Below are 22,897 nucleotides of genomic sequence, written 5' to 3'. Positions count from 1 at the left end.
GGCACCGGCCCGGGGGCCCCCGCCCGTCCCTGCAAAGTGGTACGGCCCGGCCGGGGTAAAAGCCCGAGGGAGGCGACGCACCCCGCGGCGACTGAGCCTGGCGATGGGGCTGCGCGCGGGAGGAAGGCTGGGCGGAGCGGGAGCGGGGCGCGGGGCGCCCGAGGGACCCGGGCCCAGCGGCGGCGCGCCGGGCGGCAGCATCCACTCGGGCTGCATCGCCGCGGTGCACAACGTGCCGCTGAGAGTTCTCATCCGGCCGTTACCGTCCGTGCTGGACCCGGCCAAAGTGCAGAGCCTTGTGGAGACCATCCGGGTGAGACCCCGGGGAGGCCGGCAGGAGGGAGAGCGCGGGGTGGGCTGGGGACGGGGTCGCTCTGGACGCGAGATTGGAGAGCTTCAGGCTTAGCCAGAATTCAGTTTGCTGTGTGACCTTGAGCAAATGCCTGGGCCTCTCTGGGCTCGGTTGCCTTCGTGAGCAAGAAGGGATTGAATGAGACCATTCAAATCACCATCTCTAATTCTTTTAAGGAGTGGCCCAAAGGCAGTTTAAAGTGCTTCAGCTTCTTCATGCCAACCTTATGAGCAAAAATCTGCTGTTGCTCCTTGTTAACAGATGAGGAGACCGAAGCACAGGAGGAAGTAAGCAATTTGTCCAAGGTCAGGCACTGAGAGAGTTACTCCCCTTTAGCCAGCTGCACCTCCATCATACCACCCCAAGATTAGCTGAGCCGATACTTCTGATTGTCACAGCAGTTGCTGAGGCTGGGTGTTGTCTTGATGGCTGGAGAGAGCCGTGTTTGAATCTGAACTGGAAGAGAACAGGTGTCACCCTCCTACTGAGAGGAGAATGCTGGGGTGATCCTGGCAGGAACTCAGAGGGGAGGGGGACATATGTGTCAGGTTAGGGAGAAAATCACATTCCCTTCCCCAGACCTTAGGAAGGCGACACCTACACCCGGAAGCTCACCAAACACCCCCTCGCTGCTCCTGGAGCTGCCCCAGTTCTAGAATGCACTCTGCTGTTCCCACTGCATGGAAGCACTTAACCAGATGGCCCCAGGCCTGTGCCCTGGCGTGGTCCAGGCCACCCACCCCCGGCCTGCCCATACTCAGAGAGCCTGAGGTTTTTCTCCATTAAGCGCTCTGTCTCCTTGATTTATAGTGTACATTTCGCTTTGAGGTTGCACTGGCTGCCTTCCCCAGCCCATTGTGAACTGCACAAGAGCCAGGACTTAGTCCTAACCTGACTCTGTCTGGGGAGGTAACCATGCATGCTCGCTCCTGCCTGGCCACAGGCTTTTTCCCCTGCCAGGAAAACTCTTCCTCCTCTCTATTGTTTCCAGCTCCCTCTCTGTCTCTGGGCTCAGTGTCATGGTCTTCACTGACAGCCCCTCGGGGTTAGGGTCCTGTGGGTCCGTGCCCAGCCGCCTGCCCACTGGCATAGCTCCGACCTCACCTGCTTTTCAGGCCTATTTAGACACCTGTCTTCCAAACTAGAAGCATATGCTCCTCAAGGGCAAGAACCAGGCCTGTCTTTGCTGACCCTGTGTATTTAGTTTTCTATGATCAGACACTTAGTTGCTTAGAACAACATAGACTTATTACTTTATTATTCTGTGGCTCAGCTTATTACTTTATTATTCTGTGGCTCAGAAGCCCAGAGTTAAAGTCAAGGTGCTGGCAGCACTGCATTCTCCTCTGGATGCGCTGGGGAAAAATTCCTTTGCTTGCCTCTCCCAGCAACTGGAGCCCACCCACACCCCTCAGCTCCTGGCCTCTTTCCTCCATCTTCAAAGCCAGCAGCATCACACCTCCTCTTCTGTCTCTCTCCCCACTTCTAAGACTCTGGGGATTGATTATATTTAACCCATCTGAATCAACCAGGGAACCGCCTCACCTTAAGCTCCTTCATTCCATCTGCATAGTCCCGGTGCTGTGGAAGGTAACATAGGCTCCAGGGATTAGTAGAGAGACATCTTTGGGGGCTGTTATTCTGCCCTCTCACCATCATGCCCCCAGCACCCAGCACAAGGGTCCTGCCTGGCACAGGCGCCCCGGGCGCCTCTGTGTGCCACTCCCCGGTAGCCTGGCCTCCCACGTGTCGGCCCCTTGACTGTTCATCAACAGTCCTACTGGGTGTCTTAGTCCCATTTTTTTTTTAATTTTTATTTATTTGTGCATACAGAACTGGAGTACAGGCCAGAGGCTCAGGGGCGGCGAGAGGCTTCACCAGAGACAGAGCGGGGAGCAGAACAGGCAGATCGACGAAGTACACTGCTGAGGGGAGCAGCGGGCGGGTCAGGAGAGGTCTGCCACACCATGTGGTCACCTCTGGGGCAGGCGGGAATCGAACTCACGCGGAAGTGGCTTTAGCTTCTCAGTGCTGTGCTTTAACCCGCTGCGCCACCAGGGAGGGCCTCTTAGTCCCATTTTTACAGATGAGGAAAGGCGAGAATAGAATCTGAGATTCTATTCAAGTCTGCCAGTTTCCAGAATCCCGGCTCCTAACTGCTGGACCTCACTGCTTAATAATCATTTCCAGTTAAATGGATAAAAGACGCCACCAAAACAGCCTAATGAGAGAGAACCTCTAGGCCAGAGGCAGGAGGTGGTTGATGGAGCCGATTGGAAGGAGTCTCCCAGGATGGTCTCTGCCCAGGATGCCTCGGGGGCTGCCTATTCTCCATCTGGCTACTCAGGCCCCTGACAAGAAGTTGTCTTAAGATTCTTCTCTTCTCACATTCATTCCTTTCACCAGTGCCCTCAGAGCTGCCCCCTCAAAGGCATCCACATCTGTCTGCTCCTCCCTGTTCCCTCGACACCCACACCAGGCCAGTGCCTTCCTCTGAATATCAGCAGAGGGGTAGTCCCTGTCTTTGCCTTTCTACCCACAAAGCCAGATCACCTACGACAACCTTCTAGAATGTTTGACAGGTCGTGTCACCCCTTGTTTAAAACGCTCCAGGGCTGACCCACTGCTCTTAGAAACAAACAGAAGGGCCAGGCTCCCTCTCAGCCCTCTTCTGTTCCTCCACCCCTTGAGTCCGCTCTGGTCTCACTGGGCCTCTCCTCCTGTCTGTGGTCTAGTGAACCTGTTCTGGCCTCAGGCCCTTTGCACTAGCAGACCCCCCCCAACGCTTTCCCCTCAGGCCATACACAGCATATTTATCCTTGCTTTCTCTGTGTGAAGTCCTGGTATCCAACAGCTCTATGAGGTGGGGCTGCTTTTCCCATCCCCATTTGGTAATGGGACAACTGAGGCACAAAGAGATCGCCCTTGCCGACTGGCACAGAGGACAGATGGGAGACTCGAGCCAGGCAGTCTTGAGCACAGCCCTGAACCACTCCACCTGTCTGTCTCCCCAGTGGGGGGCCCTGCACCCCTTTCCTCATAGCATTTATGAACCTGCACTTCTCATTCCATCCGCCCCACCAGATGGAAGCCCCAGGCAGGCAGGGGCTGTGTCTCCTTCAGACTGTGACCTACTCTCAATATCTGGAACAGAGCCAGCTCCCTAGTATGCATGTACTGTGTTGATCAGCATTTAGTTACCTGGGCTCTGCAGGGGGAGGGGAGGGGAGCCCCACTTAGCTGCAACTGCCCATTTCCTGTACATAGTCTCAACATGGATGACTTCAAGTTGCCAGGGTGATGCTAACCAGCTCCAGAATATTTACCAATTGTCTCAACATAGGCCAGAGTGAACACCCTGTAGGAGCTCAGCCCAGAGGAACTGAGATGCTTTGCAAACTGCCCAGCCTTGTGCCATGCTCATGCACCCTGTATCCCCCTCTCTCCAGGAGGACCCAGACAGTGTGCCCCCCATCGATGTCCTCTGGATCAAAGGAGCTCAAGGGGGTGACTACTTCTACTCGTTTGGAGGCTGCCACCGCTATGCAGCCTACCAGCAGCTGCAGCGAGAAACCATCCCTGCCAAGCTTGTCCAGTCCACCCTCTCGGACCTAAGGGTATACCTGGGTGCTTCCACACCGAACTTGCAATAGCAGTGTCCTTGGCACCTGTCACCACTCCCAGTAGCCCAGAGGACACTCATGGCCTTCAGTGGGCTGGACCATACAGACGGTGTAGCAGGGGTGCATTTTCTTCTTCCTGGAAGGGGGGTGACTCTGAGCATCCTCTTAGAAGGAATCACCACTGAACAACATGAGAGTGCCAGTTCCCACCTCTGTGAAAATGGGGTGGTGGCCCCCTTCTCAAAGGACCTCGAGAGAATGAAATGAACAAGGAGATGGGTTTGGAAAGCTGCAGGCTGCTGGCTCCAAATTCCCAAGGCCAAGGATCTCTGTGTTTTGTCTTGACATAGCCTGTTATGTGCAATAAGCACACCTGCAAGTCAAAGAAAACCTAAGTTACAGGGACATAAAGAGAAGTTTGCTTTTCTGCAGAACATGAATTCTGGGGCTAGGTGGTGAATGGTGTTGGTCTAAGAAGTCACATCTTTGTGATGTCTCTGACTTTTCCTGCATTCCCTGTTCCTTCCTGGTGACAAAATAGCTGCTGTACCTCCAAAAATCACATCTGTGTTCAAGGAAGAGTAGGGGAGAGGCTCAGTCAACTCGACCTGTCAACTTCTATCATAAAATCAAACCTTTTTTTCCCCCAGGGGGCTGTTTTCAGCTCTCTCCTCCTGTATATTTCCTTCACCCAAACCAGCTACTGTTGCCACCCTTAGCTGCAAAAACTAAGATAGCAAGGGAGAGATTTGTCCCAATTGAGTAGACCACTCATATCCCGTTTCCTGGGACAAGAACATTGCCTCCTCAAAAAATATTCTTACCATCAAGAGAGAAGTGAAGAATGGTGTATCAGTTAGGCCTTGCCATGTAACAACCCATCCCCAAAGTTAGCAATGAAAAGCAAGTCATTATTTGCCATAATTTTGTGAATTGGCTGTTGGGCTGGGCTCATCTAGACAGTTCTACTGACCTCACCTAGGGTGACTCACAGGGCTGCAAGCCAACAGCAGTCACCTCAGGTGGGGCTGGGTAGTTTAGGGTTGTCTTACTCATCTGGCTGTTGACTGGCTGTTGGCTGGGCCTCCAAAGCTCCCCAGCAGGCGAACACTCCTGAGCAGGTTATTCATAAGCTTCTAAGACAGTGAGAGTAAAAACTGCAAGGCTTTTTGTGTCCCAGATCCAGAATTGGTCCATCACTTCTGCTAAGTTCTTTTGGTCACAGCCAGTTATCAGGCTGACCCAGATTCAAGAGGTAGGGAAACATACTATTTCTCTTAGAGAAACGGCCCAAGAATTTGTGGCATTTTTCATCCGTCACAGATAGTTTGGGATAAGCAAATAACAGTGTTAGTTTCGGTTTCTCTGTGTGTGTGTGTCTCTCTTGCAGAGTCTTGTTCTGTCCAGGCTGAAGCCACTAAGACATTGTCCTAGCCCTCTAAAGGGAAGGCAGAGATGGGTGGGCAGGACTTCGAGCTCGGCCAGCGCTGGGCCTATGCTTTGTCCTGGTAGGATGGGAACAGACCAGATGGCACATTCCGAAGGGGCTTCTGAAGACAGAGTCCTGGAGCCCGGGAACAGGGCGCATGCCGAATGAGATAGACCTTGTTCTCTCTGCCATGCTAAGGGAACTCAACCACTTGGTGTTTTCAAGCCTTAGTTTCCCCAGCTCCCCAGCAATCCTCTCCCAGGGAAAGATGACTAAGGGGACCAATGGAATTTAAAAGGGAATGCACTGATATCCTGGACTAGATCTTGGAACAAAAAAGTGGGGGTGGGGGAATTAGTAGAAGGGACTCAGTGGAAGAGCTGGAAATCTGCATCTGGTCTGGATTTTAGTTAACATACCTGTGTTCACAGATACGTGCAGAGTAGATGGGAACTGTGTGTATTTTCTTTGTAACTTCTCTGTAAATCAAAAATCACTCCCAAATAAAAGTTTATTTAGATCTAAAAGCTTTAGATTAGTGATTTAGGTTCTCACATGGGTTTGCTCAACCCCAGGCCCAGACCTTCAGATTCAGTTGGTCTGGAACGGAGCCTAAAAGTTGATTTTTCTCTTAAACCTCCTGTAGTAAGGTGCGACTGCCTCACCTAAGTAATCGCCTCCTGCACCCACTGGGCTAGAGTGTGACTCCGCCTTCAGAAGAGCTTTTCCTTTCTGCGTGGAAGACTCAAGCGGGGTGGGGAGTGCTAGGAACTGGGGAGGGAGTACAGAACAGACGAAGTGAGAGGGGTTGGTCATTCTTGAGAGAGAGATGAGAGTAGAAACGGGACCCCACTGGTTGCTCTCAATGGAGACTGGGCTGCGTCTCCCTCTAACACCAGCAGGTGGCGCTGCTTCCTGACCTGCTGGAGTTGGGTGCTCCTCCAGGTGTAGAACTGCCTTGATCCGGGATAGAGGGGCCAACCTGGCTGTGAGGAGACCTGAACCAGGGGTTCTGGGATGGGGAGAACTGAATGGGAGTCTGGAATTTCAAGATCTACGGATCCTGACTAATCTGGCCCTGTGGCCTTACACACATCATGGCCTCTCTAGGCCTGTCTCCTGGTATCCAGTAAGGAGATGCAATACCAGCAGGTCTCAAGTTCACAGAAGGTGGCCCTTCCTCCACCAAGTTTCTAGACCCTCCAGGCTGAACCACAGGTCTCTTCTGGGTGCCCCTGGTCCAACTGTGTCCACTGCCCCAGGAAACCTGGGCCCAGTGAAAGAAAGACCCAGTAGGGACACTTGAATCCTTTCTGGCACGGACTCCCCTTCACTGCGGTAGATTTTTAATTATTTTTAGTTTTTCACAAGTTACAGATATTAAAATGCTAATCATAGTCAGATTTTTGTATACAAAAATGCTGCATTCACAGGTTCAGCCAATCTGGCCTCTGTGAGGGTCTGTACTGAGCAAGTACAGCCTTTTTTCCCTCATCATTATTCTCTAAACAATAGTGTAACATGGGTTTACATAGTATTTGCATTGTATTAGATGGCATGATAATGTAGAGGTGATTCAAAGGATATGGGAGGAGCTGTGTCGGTCATATGAAATACTAAGCCATTTTTTATAAGGTCCTGAGTATTGTGGAGTTTGGTATTCTTGGGGGTCCTGGAACTATTCCCACAAGGATAGCAAGAGATGACTGAATTAATATTAACAGGATCATATTAGAGGCCAACTAGGCTGCTTTCTTCCCTGCACACCAGCCCTTGCTTTGAGCCTTTCTGGGTCATGGTCATGGTTGAGGATCTGAATAAAATCATGAGAACTTTCTCCAGAAACACACATTGTAGGGGCAATCTGAGGAGTCCCTGTACTTGATAGTCTTGCCCCTGGGACTGAAGGTCGCATCTGTTTCATTGTATGGATGGGAAAACTAAGGCACATAGATGAAGCAGTGCTGGAAGGGATAAACAGGGGCTGGTCTTAAATCTGTAGAGGGAGTGTTAGATCCTGCTCCGCCTCAAATCAGAAATGCACTTTGTGGTGTGGGTGTGGGGTGCAGCCCTGTTTAACCCTGGCAAAGGGGGCATGGAGGGTGGGCTCCAAGGAGGCCCTGGACTTAGGGCTGGGTGGCTCCACTCTCCAGCCCTGGCAAAAGGTAGGTCACGTCTGACAACCATGGTCCAAGCAGGATCTAGGAGAGGTCCTGACTCCTAAACCAGATGGGTGCAAAGCTCTCCATCCCTGTCTCCCATCCATGCCCACTGTGTATTGTACCATATTTGCTCCCATGTTCCCACCCCGACTTTAGGGTTCCACTTTCACAGTGCAGGAAGTTAGGGAGGGGTCCTTACAGAAAGTTTTTATCCTCATCCTCATCATCAACATCATCGTTGCTGCATCATCATCATCATCATCATCATCATCATCATCATCATCAGGGTTGTTGTCACTTTCTTACTGGAAAACAGAAATCTCTAGAGGTGGAGAGGGCAGAAACTATCTTCCCTCTCAGACAGATGAGTAAACTGAGACCCAAAGGGAAGCAGCGGCCGCCCCAGCCTGCTCGGCCTCTTAATCGCCTCCCCCCACGGATCTGCCTGCCCATCCGCCGCACCCTCCCTCGCGGCCCCTTCCCCGGGCCTGACCCCCGGCGCTGCCTGACAGATGACCTCAGCTGCCGCCAATCCATTGGTTCCAGCTCCCGGGGGGAGCGCAGAACAAAGCGCGCTTTGTGGTGGGGCGATCCCCTCGCCCCGCGCCGGGACCCCCTCCGGAACTCGGAGCGACGCCCCCGGCCGACAGCCGTGTAATGTCTTCCAGGCTTCCCGGCCCCGCAGCTCCAGAGAGCGGTGCTCGGCTCCGGGCGGGGAGGGGGAGGCGGGGCTCCCCCTACTGCCTAGGGCCCCTGCTTGGCCCCCCAGGCGGCGGGGCTGAGGCCGGTCCCCAGGGAAGGTCGTGCTGGTCACCAAGCCGGCCCGCAGGGACTGCGGCCAGTTGGCAGGTGTGTCCACCTGACAGCTTTGAGCTCTAACCCTTGGTGCTCCGGCTGGGGTGGGGGAAACGCCATTGGTGGTGGCGGCGTTACTATTACTGTTGTCACTGTTGCTGCCGCTGTCATTGTTATCATTTTGTGCCTGTGCAGGGAGTCACCTTGATTTTGTCACAGGCACTGGGGACCTGGGTAAGTTCACCTCCTGGGACAGCAGCTATTGTGTGCCAGACCCTACCAAGCAAGCTTCATGAAGACTTTATTTAAATTAAATTTCGCAGTACAGCAGAGACTGAAAAGGAGGGTTTTGCTCCCCATGTCCTCACTCCCTTTTTAATTTTTTTAAGTTCACAAGAAGAGATTGTTGTGATTGTTTAATTGCTTTCCAGATAGCAAATCATTTAGTCCTCATAACCACACAAGGGTATTATCCCTACTTCACAGATGAGAAAACTGAGGCTCAGAGAGATGAAGCCCCCTGACCACAGACACACAGCAGGGGTGAGGCACAGTAAGATTGAAACCCAGAAGGAGATTCTGTCCCTTGAGGGCACATCATTATTGCTTTGGAAGTGCCCGACTATTGGAATTAGCTGGGTCCTGTTAATGTCAGTCCATCGAGTGAGCACCCACTCACTCGACCTAAGTCCTCTTGTATCACCCTTGGTTCACAGGGCTTGAAGATGGAATTTTGGAAACAATACCAGGTTCCTCACCCCCAGTGTCTGCTCGCCTCCTGGCAACCTGCTGGCTTTACTTTTTTTTTTTCTCTCTCTCTCTCTCAGATTTTATAGATTCGCCAGTCATTTACAGAGGCATAATTTTGGAAGTACAACTTCATACCTCCACATATGCACATGTTTCACCCACCCTTCTCCAAAACACCAGTGCCAATATCCTGTTTGGCAAGAATGTGGGGGGAAAGGATCACTCATCCACTGTTGATACTAATGTAATTTGATGTGGCTTGCATGCAAAACGTTATGGAGATCTTTCTAAAAGATGGAAATACCAGATGATCCAGCAATACCACAGTTAGGTATTTACCCAAAGAATGTGAAAACACTAGTGTGAAAAGTTCATGCCTATGTTCATACCAGTTGCTTTCTGACCTCAGGGCCTTTGCACTTGCTCTTTCCTCTGTCTAGAATGCCCTTCCATGAGTTCTTTGGCTCCTTCACATCCTTCAGGACTCAGCTCAAATGCAAACTCCTTAAACAAGTTTCCCTTGCTCCTTTACCCCCTCCCCAACATATCCTCACCCTGATTTTCCCTTCATAGCTTGTGTACTTTTTAAATTTATTACCTGTGTATTTGTTCTTTGTCCTGCTGCCCTATAATGTAAGCTCTTCAAACAGAACCCAGTAGCAGAGTTGCTACGCATCTGGGATGATGAGGCCAGAGAAGAACAAACTGAAAGAGGGGGGTTGGGTCTGACTCCAGGTAGGAGACTAATGTGTCTGTGGATCTGCTGAGGCAAAGTGGTCAGCAGGACTTAATACAACAAAGTCCTATTGTACAGTCCTATTGTTCAAAGAGTGGAACACCTATGTCAAAAGGTAATGAGTTGAGAACTATGTAGTTATTTTGTATATATTTGCATATCTCTATGTCATCACTCAAAATACTTAAAGGTGTTAAGACAATGGAAAAAGAAAAAGGTAATGAGTGTCTCTTCACAGGACACTCCAATGCAAGTTGGAATAGGACACCCCCTGATCAGGACCACCTGATCCTGTACTGGGGACTCTAAGGAGTGGATTCATTACAATAAATGAGGAAGATATTCACTTGCATGCTCATTTACCCACTTACTCATTCATTCACTCACTTTGTTATCTATTGCCCACTTAGTCACTGACTCACGATTCCCCAACTTCACTGTTTGATAGACAACTTTCATGACTGTGGGCATAACATTGGCATTTGTACTCAATGTCTTATGTACAAATATCCTATGTACACAATATCCTAAGTCAGCCTTGGGAGACTAACTTAAATTTAAATAAAATGAAAATCAACTTCATTGCGATATAATTTACATATAATAAAGTTTAAAGTGTATAGTACCATGCCTCTTGACAAATATCACCATAATTAAGACACAAAACATTCCCATCAACACCACAAAATGCTGTTGAGCCCCCATCAAATCCCTGGTTGTAGGCAATCACTTTGTCAGGAAATGCCAAACACTTCTTCAGAGTTTCTATGGGCCAGTTTCCACTCCTGCCAGCAATAGCCGAACATAAATGAAAATGCGGAATCACTTACCACAAATAAAAGTCAGCCCACCAAAGTGAATAAAATGGATTCAAAACAGTTTTCTCAGATTCTAACAGGATACCGTCGGCTGTCGGCTGCAGAGCTCCGAACCCAGGGCCATTTTTCTCCATATGTATACAGATATTGGAGACAGACACGGGCAACAGAAGGGTATTCCTGGCATCTTTGGAGCCTTTCTGCTTGGCCCATTAGAATAACTTGGAAATACTGAACAAAGAATGACTTCCTCACTGTGTGTGTATGTGTTTTAATACTTCATTGCTGTGTGCTCACATCATCTCTTGTCTACTCCCACCCTCACCCCAGCCATCCAGGCTCTCTACCTTTGGGAAATGTGACAGCTTGTTTCCTCTTTCATCACCCACTCACTCGTTCATTTTTTCACTTGACGAGTATTTATTAGTAACTACTCTGGGTTGACTGCTGAAGCAACAGAGAAAACTATTTTCCATGCACTGTCTGCCTTGAGTCCAAAAGAGTGGCATAATGCCAGCTGAGTAGACCCTGAGTAACCAGCTGTTGAATAGGTGGTTGTGAAATGAAAGACACGACTATTCATATCCTCCTCCATACCTTAAGCTGTTGCTCTAACAAGTGTGCCTAGAGCAATCAAGGAAGGCTTCCTTGAGGAGGTGGCCCTTAAACAGAAACTTGATCAACTCCTTCCACTCATTTGACAGATGGAGAAATGGAGGCATAGAGGGCAAGAGACCTGCTCAAGGTCACACAGGAAGAGGAGAAGGCAATTCGAGGTGGGAAGAACCTAGGACTTACGGTCTCAGTACACAATTTCTCCCAAGAATTTGGTCAACCCCAGACCAGCAGACTGGGGAGCCAGCCTGGGACAGGGGGTCCTAGACCCTGAGTCTGGAATCCATTTGCTCCAGTGTAGCAATGTTTTCCCAGGGAGAAGTGGGAGGCCCTGGCCCTGCCCCTGCCCCGCCCTATCCCCCACCCCCACCATCTGCTCCCTGTTTATTTATTTATACTTAAATCTCACCTCCCAACCCTGCGGGGGTGTGGCGGGGGCACCAAACATACCCGCACCCCTGCAGAGAGGAGAATGAGGGCAGAGAGACTCCACTGCCTTGGGGCCCGGAGAAGCCAGGTCTCTGCCCTAGTACCTCTGCGGGGACCAACCAGGAAGTCTGGGTTCAAATCCCAGCTGTGGAGATTCCTGGCTGCAACAACTTTGAATACCTGGGGTTAATCGTAGTTGCCTCATGGGGTTGATAGTGAGAGTCTGGTAAAGTGTCTGGTAGACACACACAAGTGTGTCTGTTGTGCTGTGTGACCTTGAGCAGCACGCCACCCCTCTCTGACTGGTCCCTCGTTGTGGCTGCGAGTGACTAGCCTGATACCTGAGGGCTCCAAGCCTAACGTCTAGGGTCTGTGAGTTCTCCGACCCAGCTGCTCCTCAGGACCCTCACCCGACCCTGACCTAGGCCAGTAATTGATGTCCGCCCCCTGCCTGCAACAATCTCCTAATCCACAGGGAAGGCAAAACAACACCTTCCCCAGCCCCAGCAGTCAGGAATGCCTTTCTGGGAGCTTTCCACTGAGCTCCCCGAGTTGCCACCCCCTAGAAGGCTAGCGGGGCTGTGTGCAAAGTGCTGATGTGCTGATTATCGCTGTGAATGCAAATCCCAGGAGCTGGGCCCAGCTGCTCATTAATGATAATTAGCTCCGGGGCTGTCAGCTGGGAAGAAGCTGCGGGGGCCCGGCTGCTCCCTGGGGCTTTGTTCTGATGCCACCCTGACCGGCTTGCCTCCGGAGCTGCCATGGACTGACTGTGTGCCCCGCCAATCCCCAGATGGATCCTCCTACTGGCCTCCAGCCCTCACCTGAGCCCCGTCTTCCCTCTCTGTTCCACCAACTCCTGCTTTGCTTCCCCAGTCTATCCCGGAGTCCCTGTCACTCTCGCCAAACCCCTGCCTATTCCTGGATCCTTGTCACCCTGTCCGTGCTAACACCTCCTTTGAGCCCCCTTCCCTCTCTGAATCCCACCCCTTGCACTGCACACTTGCTGCAGCACCCCCTTGAGATACATATGCCATCTATAGTCCTTTTGGGGGCGCCCCAGGGCATCTAGGCAGATGCTTGCCTTCTGACAACTGTGTCACCTTGTAGAAGCCCCAGTGGGCAGGTGCCTGTGACGGAGAAGGGGAACTTGCAGGATGTGGGGGTATGAGCGCGGGAGTGCGCGCCCATCACAGGGAGCACAGGGCAGAGACTGGCCTGCAGCTGCCCTGGGGCCCATCCAGCACTGCTGGCAGCAGCCCCAAGTGCCTCCTGCAGGGGTCATGTGACTTCACAGGCTGGCCCCCTGTGGTGCCTTCTATGGCAGAGGGGGGAGGATGGGTTGGGGAAAGCTGGGGGCTCCACACCCTGAAAGGTACCCAGCCATAGGGGTGTTGGGAGACCAGCAAGGGGCCCTGGAGGAGTTTACTGGCCACACCTGGCTCCTGTCCACCTGAGCGTGATGGCCCCGGGAAAACAGGCTCAGGAGGAGCTGTGGCTGCTCCCTCTGGACACTGCTCAAACCAAGCCCAAGTCCCAACTCTCCTCCAGGACACCCAACCTCTCAGGCCAGGGAGGGAGGTGACATGGTGGGTGAGTCCCACCCCCTTCCCGCACCACCCACCACCTTCCCCCACCCAAGGAGGCTGGGAGCAGAGCCTGAGGACAGAGGAAGGCAGGAACTATGGGGGAGGGAGAGAGGCAGGTGTCTGTGGGATCTTCGTCATCCCCCTCCTCAGCCCCCTGTCCCCCACCCTAGTGAGCCTCTGACCCCCCACACCCTGTGCTCATCTGGCCTCCATGTGCTTGGCCTGCACCTGAATACACACTCCCTGATGATCTGTCTTGGGCTGTCAGAGGATCAGTGGGGCTCCCAAGGCCCAGCCCAGCGGGGAGCTGGAGGAAAGTCCCTAACAAGGTGGGGGGGGGGTGCCTCAGGGACAAGCCACACTGGGAACAGGGACATGAGGCGGTGGGTCTGACATTTTGGGGGGCATACCCCACAAGGCCTGACCCCACAGAGGCAGCTCCCTTGCACAGGATGCCTGCTGATTTTCAGGTCTGCTCTGCCCTCTTGCTTGGGGGGCCTGTCCCTTCCCCAAGCTGAACCCCAGTTTCCTTATTTGTAATGTGAAGGGACTGCATTTCGGGGAGACATAAGTTTCTAGAATCTATGCCTGCAATGAGAAATAGCCTCCGAAAAGCTAAAATAAAACAAGATGCAGAGCCACGTGAATAATTAGCCACATGACTCCAAAGAGGACAGAGATCTGTGCTAGTTTGTCTGTGCATAGAACTCTTCTGGAAGGACATGAGGGGTGCAGGAACAGGACAGACAGCCTGGGGAGGTCCTGGTGGCTGCAGATGGGGTGGGAGGGAGGCCGGCCCTACACCTTACACCTTTGTTCTGTTTGGTTGTTGGTCGATTGTGGGCCAAGCTTGGGTGGGTATTTCTCAGTCAAACTGAGTTCACCAATAATCACCTTGAATTCAACGTAGATTATTCTGCCAGGATATATGGGGGTAGAAAGCCTGAAGAGAAACAGGGTATTCACATAGCTTCAGTGTATGTCCCCAGATATTTATTAATTGCAAAGAGAAAAGTAGTAACTTTACAGTGGAGAAAACTGGCAGACACCACCTCAACCAAGGGATCAAAAGGAAAAAGGAGCATCACTGGAAATGGCCGGTCGACCTCACGCAGCCCCTGGCTGGATGCACAGAGGTCAGCAGATCCTCCAAGAAAGCTCCTCATCATTTCATTGTAAGGTCTGAGGACAAAGCCACGCTGGCTTTGAACCCAGGGATGTCACACAGGACCTGCTTGCTTTCTTTGTCCTTTTCTCAAAGAGGCAGCTCCAAAGACCGTTAGTGGTGTTAAATGAGAACTTACTGTCCACCAACCTTCTGCGGTATTCCCACCAAAGCATTCCATCTGCATCTAGTCACAAGGAAATATCAGAAAAATCCAAACAGAGGGACCATTTATAAAACAACTGGCCTATACATGTCAAAAGGTGTCAAGGTCATAAAAGTCAAAGAAAAACAGCAACTTTTTCAGATAAAAGGAAACTAAAGAAAGAGACATGGGGAGTAAATGCATCGTGTATACTGGATTTGATACTGCATGGGAGAGAGAGGAGCTTATTGTTCCTTTGCTATAAAAGGTATTAGTGGAACAACTGGCAACTTTTCAATAGGTCTATAATGCAGCAATAGTATTATTTCCATGTCCTGGTTTTTCTATCTCTACTGTGGCTTTGTAAGAGAATATTCTTGCTTGCAGAAAACATACATGGAATAATTTAGAGATAAAGGGAAGGGGTGGGAATAGGAGTTTGGCTGAAAACTGAAGGCCTTCCTTCTCCCTTATACCTATGGTAGCCACTGCAGCTCCACTCAGCAGGCAAATCTAAAGTCACCTGAAACGGATCCTGGCAAAGTCACCTAGAAACTGATAATGTTGGTAATGTTTATCGCTAATTGTTCTTCTTACCAGATAGCTAGAGGAGAAGCTAAATTGTGGACTAAATGATCATTTTGTGAAGATCTCAGCTATTAAACAGTTACTGGAAATTATAGACACCTCAGTTATCTAAATGAGAATATAGCTTGACATAGAAAGGAAGCAGAGAGAGATCGTGATGATTATAGAAAATGCAGCCCAAAATGATGGAACTATTCTCGGGTATTCCTAATACAATGATTTTTGCTAAGGGCTCCTGTGTTTCAGGCTCAGTGCTGCGTGGGGTATGTGGCAGGTAGATGCAGGGGCAGGGGGAGGAGGAAGCCATGACTAGACCTGCCCTCACTGAGTTTATGCTTCTGTTCGAGCAAGAGGACAGAGAACTGAGTATTGACTAAGAACAGTAGATGCTGGGAACAAATAACAGAGGGAGCATCAAAAGCACCCTGGTGTGGGGACCATATGAGGACAGGGAGCCCATTAGCTAAGGGGTGCTCATCTAGGTAACATTAGAGATGAGAATGCTAAGAATAAGAAGTGTGAAAAGGAGTAAAGGGTGACCACAAGTTCCCAGCACTGTGGTTTGTAATTGGAAAGCCAGAACTGGCAAAATTGTGACATGAACTTCTGGATGTCACACTGTGTGCAGTGTAGTGTCCCTTAATGGGAACTGAAAAGGGCAGATTGCATATGCAATGGTGGTCCCAATGGGCTTCCTCAAGAGCCCAGGTGGATAGAAGCTTAGAGCATCTAGGCTTGTGTAATTAATTATACTCCATGACATTTGCACAACAAAATCACCTAACAACATATTTCCCAGAAGGTATCCCTGTTTTAACAACAAGTGATTGTCCATTAAAATAATGGAATACTGTGTGACAGCAAAAAGGAACAGCAACAGCCTGCCTCAGCACAGATGGATGTCCAAAATACACTGTAGACAGAAAAGGCAAGTGAAATAGGATACACATTATAAATATAAATGCATATATTATCTAATGGATACTCCTATACACTTCTGAAAATGAAATACAGTCCTATATGTTGTATAAGAACCTCTTCTTATATAGTAAAATGTATTGTGAAGGAAGAGCAGGGTGCCTCTGCATTAGCTATGTACCCTGTGGAAACCCTAGGAATGGGTACCTGGGTGACCTGAGTCTCAGCCACCATAACAGCAATGCCACATCCTGATATGGGCTAACATGAAAGTTTTGTCCAGACAAATATCAAGAGTACATTTGCCCAATCATAGGGTATATGTATTCTGGTTTTCTTTTGCACCATGACAAGTTACCCTCAACCTAGAGGCTTAAAACAAGCACTTTGTTTTGTTCATGATCTGCAGAGCCGGAATTCAAGAAGGGCTCAGCTGTGCAGCTGGTTTCTGAACCACGTATTATTTCAGAGACAGCTGGGGCTGGAGGTTCCCTTCCAAGATGGCTTCTTCACTCATGCCTGCAACCTTGATGCCCCTGCTGCTCCTGTCACTTTTTCTTGGCATTTCATCTACACCTCATCTCACCCTATAGGACACCTCTCTATGACTAGCTGGATTTCCTCACAGCACAGTAATTTTGGGGTGATTGGAATTCTTCCATAGCAGCTGGCTTCTCTCCAAATGATGGCGCCAAGAAAGAGGAAGTGGAAGCTGCTCGTCTTTTAAAACCTGAACCTAGCAATTGACACAGCACCATGTCTACCACAGTTGTTAGTCAAAGCAGTCACGGGCCAGCCCAGATTCAGAGAGCGGGTGCATGGGAGGAGTGGCAAAGGACTGCTGGCCGACTGGCACACACTGCGATGTATATTTAACATGGCAGATTGCTCTCCAGATGGCAGCTCCAGTCTCAACTCCCCAGCGCCCTCTCCACATTCCCACCCACTTGCCTCTCTCCCCCCTTTACATCGCAAGGTATAAACTTCCTTGTATCTGGGTCACTTCAATCATGCACAAGAATAAATGTCGGAGAAAGTTTCAGAAGCAGAGAAGTTAAGTGAAGAGCTGGGTGCCCTTGCAGCTTCAACAGTTCCTGGCAGCCCCTCGACAATCCCTGAGCTCCGTCTGCATCCAAGCCTTGGCATCTGAGCACTGGTCGCCATCGCCTCGCCCACCATGCCAGTTCAAGCCATCCGCCTCCTGGGGCACCCAGCTCTGCCGTGGTTCCCCGAGTACATCTCTACAAGCTCCCCTTAAAACCTAAGTCAGTAGTGAGATAAGCCAGAAAGAGAAAGAAAAATACCGGATGGTTTCACTCATAGCAGGAGTATAATGGACCAGGCGAGAAAATAACAAAAATAATGAACAACCATATACCAGAGACATTTTGTGGGGGTGGAGTGGGAAATGGGATCAAAAACGGGGGGGTGGGGAGGGAAATGCACGGGATTATGGTGATGGCACACGGGTGACTTGGTGATGGGAAACCCACGGGGATTACAATTGAGATGGAAAAAAAATGTACAAAATGATGTAAAAATAAACTTTTGTAAAATAAATAAATAAATAAATAAATAAAATTTAAAAAAAAAAAACAAAAAACCCTAAGTCAGATCGTGCCCCTCCTGTGCTCCGAAGCCCATGATGAACTCCCACATTACTGAGTTCGGGTGAGGCTCTGGCCTCTGGGCATCTTCTCCTCCTTCCCTCTGCCCTCCCCTTCTTTGTCCCATGGCAGCCCCTGGCAGGTCAGCCGCACACCGCCTCCAGGCCTGTGCACCTGCTGTGCCCTCTGGGTTTCCTTGGCTCAGCCTTACTCGACCAAACACCACTCTTCTACACCTACACTCTACCCATGACTGTGCTTTGGTTTCTTCATAACATTTCTTCCCCCCAACTTTGGTATATGAAGCTGTGCATTCACTTATTGTCCATCTCCTCTCCAAATCTGAAGTGCCAGCCAGAGGGCCTTGGCTGGCCTTGTTTGCTGCAGCTCATCAGCACCCGTACACCTGTGCGCCTGACATTTAGTAGAGGTTGTACAAACCGATCTCGATTTATGGAATTCAATCAGCTTCCATAGAAATGGTGCCAATTTGTACCCCCCCCAGCAGTGTGTGAACCACAATAATTTAAATGACCCCAAACTCACTGACAGATTTGCGTGCTTTCAGTTCATCTTCTCCTGCTCAAGAACCTTCAAGGATTTCCTTACCTTCCCCAGCACATCTCAAACTGGAACCTGAAGCCTTCTTAATTCCAGGATCAGGTGTTTCCCAGCTCTCTGGAAAGAAGTTCATGGATGACATTTTCTAATTGATAAGTTTTCCCTTATCCATTTCCCTTAAGTAAAACAAGAAAACATTATTAAGGCTACAGGGGGTCTCACAGTGATTACACTGATTGCAGCTCCTACTGACATAATAACTCCCAACTCAGAGCCAGTAAACATTACAAAGTTTCACTTGGATCAAGGTTTTTCTTCTAGTTGAGCCCAGTTTCCTCATTGGTGGAGTGAAGATAATAACACTGCCCCATACGGTATGTTTGCTGCTTGCTAAGTGCCAGACACTGGGCATATTTTAGCTCATACTCAGTTCTCATGCATGGCTCATACTACTAGCAAATCAGCCTCCACTGCTAAGGCGAGTACTGTGATAATTCTCCGTTCTTAGCAGAGGAGCGGGAAGCATAAAGCAATTAAGTAATCTAAGTTTCTGCAGCTGGGGAGCAGTGGGACTAGGACTTCCCAAGTTCGCATTCCCGGTTAACTTCAAGATTAAATACCTACTCCTATGGCACATCTTGGGGAAGCATTGTGCTCACGGGCATGGCGTTGGAGAGACAGGGGGAGGAGTCGGCCTAGGTGAGGCTGATCATCTCCGTGACCAAACTAAACATCACCCAAAGGCACAGGGATGAGTTGTGCTGTGACAAGTCCACGGTCCCCTCTGGGTTGCAAACCAAAGTTCCCGAGCTCCCATGTGGCTCCTTTGGAGCATTTTATTCTTTGTCGATACTAGAATAATGACTGTTACTCCAGTTAAAAACTATGGTGTGTTCACGGGACTATGGTGGTGGCACAGGGGTGATTTGGTGATGGGAAACCCGTGGGGATTACAATTGAGATGAAAAAAAAATGTGCAAAATGATGTAAAAATAAACTTTTTAATAAAAAAAATAAATAAATAAATAAATAAAAATAAAAAAAAAAACTATGGTGTGTTGACTGGGTGCTAAGCATTTCCTCTGCATTTTTAATTTCTCAACAACCCTAAGAAGTTAGAGGCTCACATTTACCCCATTTTACATGCGCTTACTAGCAGTGCTGGGACTTAATCCCCGTGCCTCTACCTGCTAATGAGTCCATAGGGTCCACTTACCAAAGACTTTCATGCCATTATCTCACTTGATTTTCCAGCTGCCCCTTGAAAGTCAGGGCTGATCATTCGCTGAGGAGGAAACTGGGTTGCAAAGCCCTACCCAAGGCCACGCAGCTCTCTGCAACAAATCTGCCCTGCATACCTCCTCCAGAAGTGGCCAGGATGTCACAGCTGGAAGGGACCCGATTTATAGCGCAGGAAGAAGCAAGTCAAGTCTTTGGGCTGCTGGGCAGGGCTCTCAGGCAGTTGCCCAGAGATCCTGTTTACTGGCAGGCCGGAGGCTTACCACGCCAGGAAGGGGGGAGCCCCCCGAGATGCCCCATGTTGCATCTTCAAAGCCTGGTCCTGTGTTCTCCCATCCTCAAGGCTCCCCAGAGGGGCAGCAAGCTGTCACTTCCAAGGAATGTCCTCCAGCCCTGGTCTCTCTGGCTTAACCCGGCCTTCCCACTCCTGCCCTTTCCTGACCCCATCTGCTTCCCCACAGGGACAGAGCCGTCCAGGCCCTGAGCACATTCACTCCTGCAGCAAACTGCTTCTGTGTGTCAGGTACTATTTTAGGCACTGGGGATACATTCAGGAATAAACAGGGATTCCTGCCTCAGAATATCAACATCACAAGGCAGGGATCCCTGTTTATTATTCCTGAATGGACCCCCAGTGTCTAAAATTGTACCTGACACGCAATAGTGGTTTGCTGCAGGAGTGAATGTGCTCAGGGGCCTGCACGGCACTGTCTGTGTGGGGAAGCGGATGGGGTCAGGAAAGGGCAAGAGCAGAAACAATAAATAATAAACACACTAAGAAAAGTGTGGAATATATTAGGCAGTTACAAGGATCATGGTAAAATTAAAATTGAGGAAGGTGAGTGGTTTGGGAGTGGGGAAGGGGCCACAGAGGTAAGTAGGGCAGACCAGGCAAGAGACATTGGAGCAGACATGTGAACAAGATAAGGAAGTGGACCAGGCAATACTTGGAGGAAGAGTGTCCCAGGCAGTGGGGTGCTGTCTACAGCCAGTGCAAAGGGCCTGAGGCAGACGGGGGGCCTGGTGTCTGAGAAGCAGCAAGCAGGCCAGTGTGCTGAGAAAAGTCAGGGAGCATGGGCGTAGGAGGTAGGACGAGACTAAGCGGGTGGGAGAGGAGGGTCACCTAGGACATTTGCTCTGAGTGAACTGACTTCCAAAAGAGGATTTGCACCGGAGGAAGGTCATGGGCTCACTTGCGCGTCATAGGGCCCTTCTGGCTGCTGCATCAGTGCATGTGGCAGAGGGGAAAGGGAGGCTCCGAGGAGCTCTTGCGGAGACTGTTGGAATAATCCAGGCAAGAAGTGAATGAAGGTGACTTACTCAGGAGGTAGCAATGTTTTAGTTAGTAATGCTGCATAACAAACTACCCCAAAACCCACTTGCCTGGGCCACTTCCTTGTTCACAAGTCTGCTCATGTCTCTTGCCCCTTCCGCCCCATTTAACACAGTGGCTCCCTCCCCACTCCCGAACCACTGGCCTTCCTCAATTTTCATTTTACCTTGACCCTTGTAACTGCCTGAATGGCGTGAAGCATACCTATTTGACTAAGCTCACGAATCCAGACAGGTGTGGCTGGACAGCTTGTCTCCTGCATGACGTCGTGAGCCGTAGCTGGGAAGACTTGAGGTGTGGAGGTAAATTAACAGCTGAGGCCTGGAATGACCTAGAGGCCACTGGACTGGCCAGCAGAGCAGGAATCCCAGCAGAGCACCTACGCGCGCTGTCCGTGCGGCCTGGGCATCCTGACACTGGGCCTCAGAGGGCTCTGGAATGGGTGCTCCTGAGAACAGGAATCTGCATCACCTTCCTGACCCAGAGTGACTTCGGCTAATTGCTATTGTTTAAAGTCATCACAAGCCCACCCAGCCTGGAGCGGAAGGGACATGAACCCCACCTCTCCCTGGAGCCATGTTCTGAGCCCACTACAAGGCCCTTAGCATCTTCAAGGCTAGCTGATTGCAGAAGGCACTGGGGGGTGGGAGGGATGTTGTTCACCAGGGCTCACAGCCCCAGTGACCAGAGCAATTAGCTCCCAGGGGTGGTCAGCTGGAGAAGAGAGCGCCAGGGCCCCTTGGCTGGGTCAGGGCAGGTCTCCGGGAGGAAGTAATGCCTGAGATGCTTCTTAAAGAGCGAGGGGTCAGCACGGAGAAATGGGAAGTGGGTCACAGGACACGGAGAATTGGGAGCACTGACAGTGCAGGCTGGGAGGGAATACTTGAGAGTTCAAATAGCCTGGGCTGAGTCCTGACCTGCTCCTTCTAGGGGATGACATCAGGCAGCCCGTCTGGCCTCTCAGAGGCTTGGTGTGTTGTAAAATAGAGTGATAACCACAGCACTGCCTTCAGGTGACAAAATGCACTTGCACTTCCTCCCAGATCTGATGAGAACTGATCGTCAGCTCTGGCTAGGAAATTACACATGGTGGTCCTCTGACTGGGGCTCCGGGGTGCTCAGAGGCAGAGACCCCCACTGCCACCCAGCACAGAGGAGGAGCACCTGAATGTCACCCCATGGACCCACCACTGCCTGATTCCTCTTGGTCTCCTCTCACTCCTCACCCCTCATTTCATTGGGGAAGAAGTGTCACTTCTTTGTATATGCGCCCCCATGCCATCCAAGGAATCCTGGGAGACCTCCAGGGCGGATCACCTGACCCAGAAGCAGAGCCTGGAAGATGGGGGTGGGGTGGTCCCTGCCTGATAAGGACTCCCCACTGCCTCCTTTCCTCATGTCCCTGTTCAGCAGGAATTCCTCCGTCCAGCATGGAGTTCCGGTGGATTTTATGGGCCAGCCACAGCAGACAAATGGAGAAGAAAAACATCCCTCTGGAGCCCTGCTCAGCTCTCAAAATCTGATTTCCGCTCAGCCGGAAGAAGGCTGGACTGCTTTAACCCTCTGTGGGAGGGGGCCAGGAGTCTGGTTCAAGATCCTCCTCAGCTCCCTGCCTGCCTCCCCACCACACTGACTCAATTTCTGCCCCGTGGCCCTGCTCTGGCTCCCCCTGCCCTGCAGCCCAACTCCTCACACCCCTTTGCAGAACTGCCTCAAGTCATCATCAAAGCAGCAGCTCCGGGAGCAAACTGTGTGCCAGGAGTCAGAAACGCACGGTGGGACAGACCGTGGGCGTAGGTCCCCGACAGAAATGGATTTGAGATCCAGCTCTGCCTGTTTTAGTTTGAAGATCTTAGACACAGCCCCTTGAGCTTGCCACGAGCCCTCCTCTATAAAAGGGGCTTAATCAGCAGCGTCAGGCAGACCAGGTATGTCCCTAGTTTAGCGCTCAGTCTTACACAAAGAATAATTGTTGGGGGCCCTCCCTGGTGGCACAGTGCGTTAAAGCCAGCACTATGAAGCCAGCACCTGTAGCTTGCAGCA

General features: G+C 50.7%; 1 protein-coding gene across 1 annotated transcript; it reads left to right on the top strand.

The window, feature by feature from the left end:
- Positions 1-5,339, top strand: SRXN1 (sulfiredoxin 1). The gene is made up of 2 exons (XM_004687327.2): positions 1-313; positions 3,802-5,339. The coding sequence occupies exons 1-2, from the start codon at positions 104-106 to the stop codon at positions 4,003-4,005; spliced, it is 414 nt and encodes a 137-aa protein (XP_004687384.1). The 5' UTR covers positions 1-103; the 3' UTR covers positions 4,006-5,339.
- The last annotated feature ends 17,558 nt before the right edge of the window (positions 5,340-22,897 follow it).

Source organism: Condylura cristata, unplaced genomic scaffold (assembly GCF_000260355.1).
Source record: "Condylura cristata isolate star-nosed mole 26May11 unplaced genomic scaffold, ConCri1.0 scaffold00022, whole genome shotgun sequence".
Taxonomy (NCBI): domain Eukaryota; kingdom Metazoa; phylum Chordata; class Mammalia; order Eulipotyphla; family Talpidae; genus Condylura; species Condylura cristata.
The sequence above is the reverse complement of the archived record's forward strand: the minus strand, read 5'-3'. Positions and strand labels throughout refer to the sequence as shown.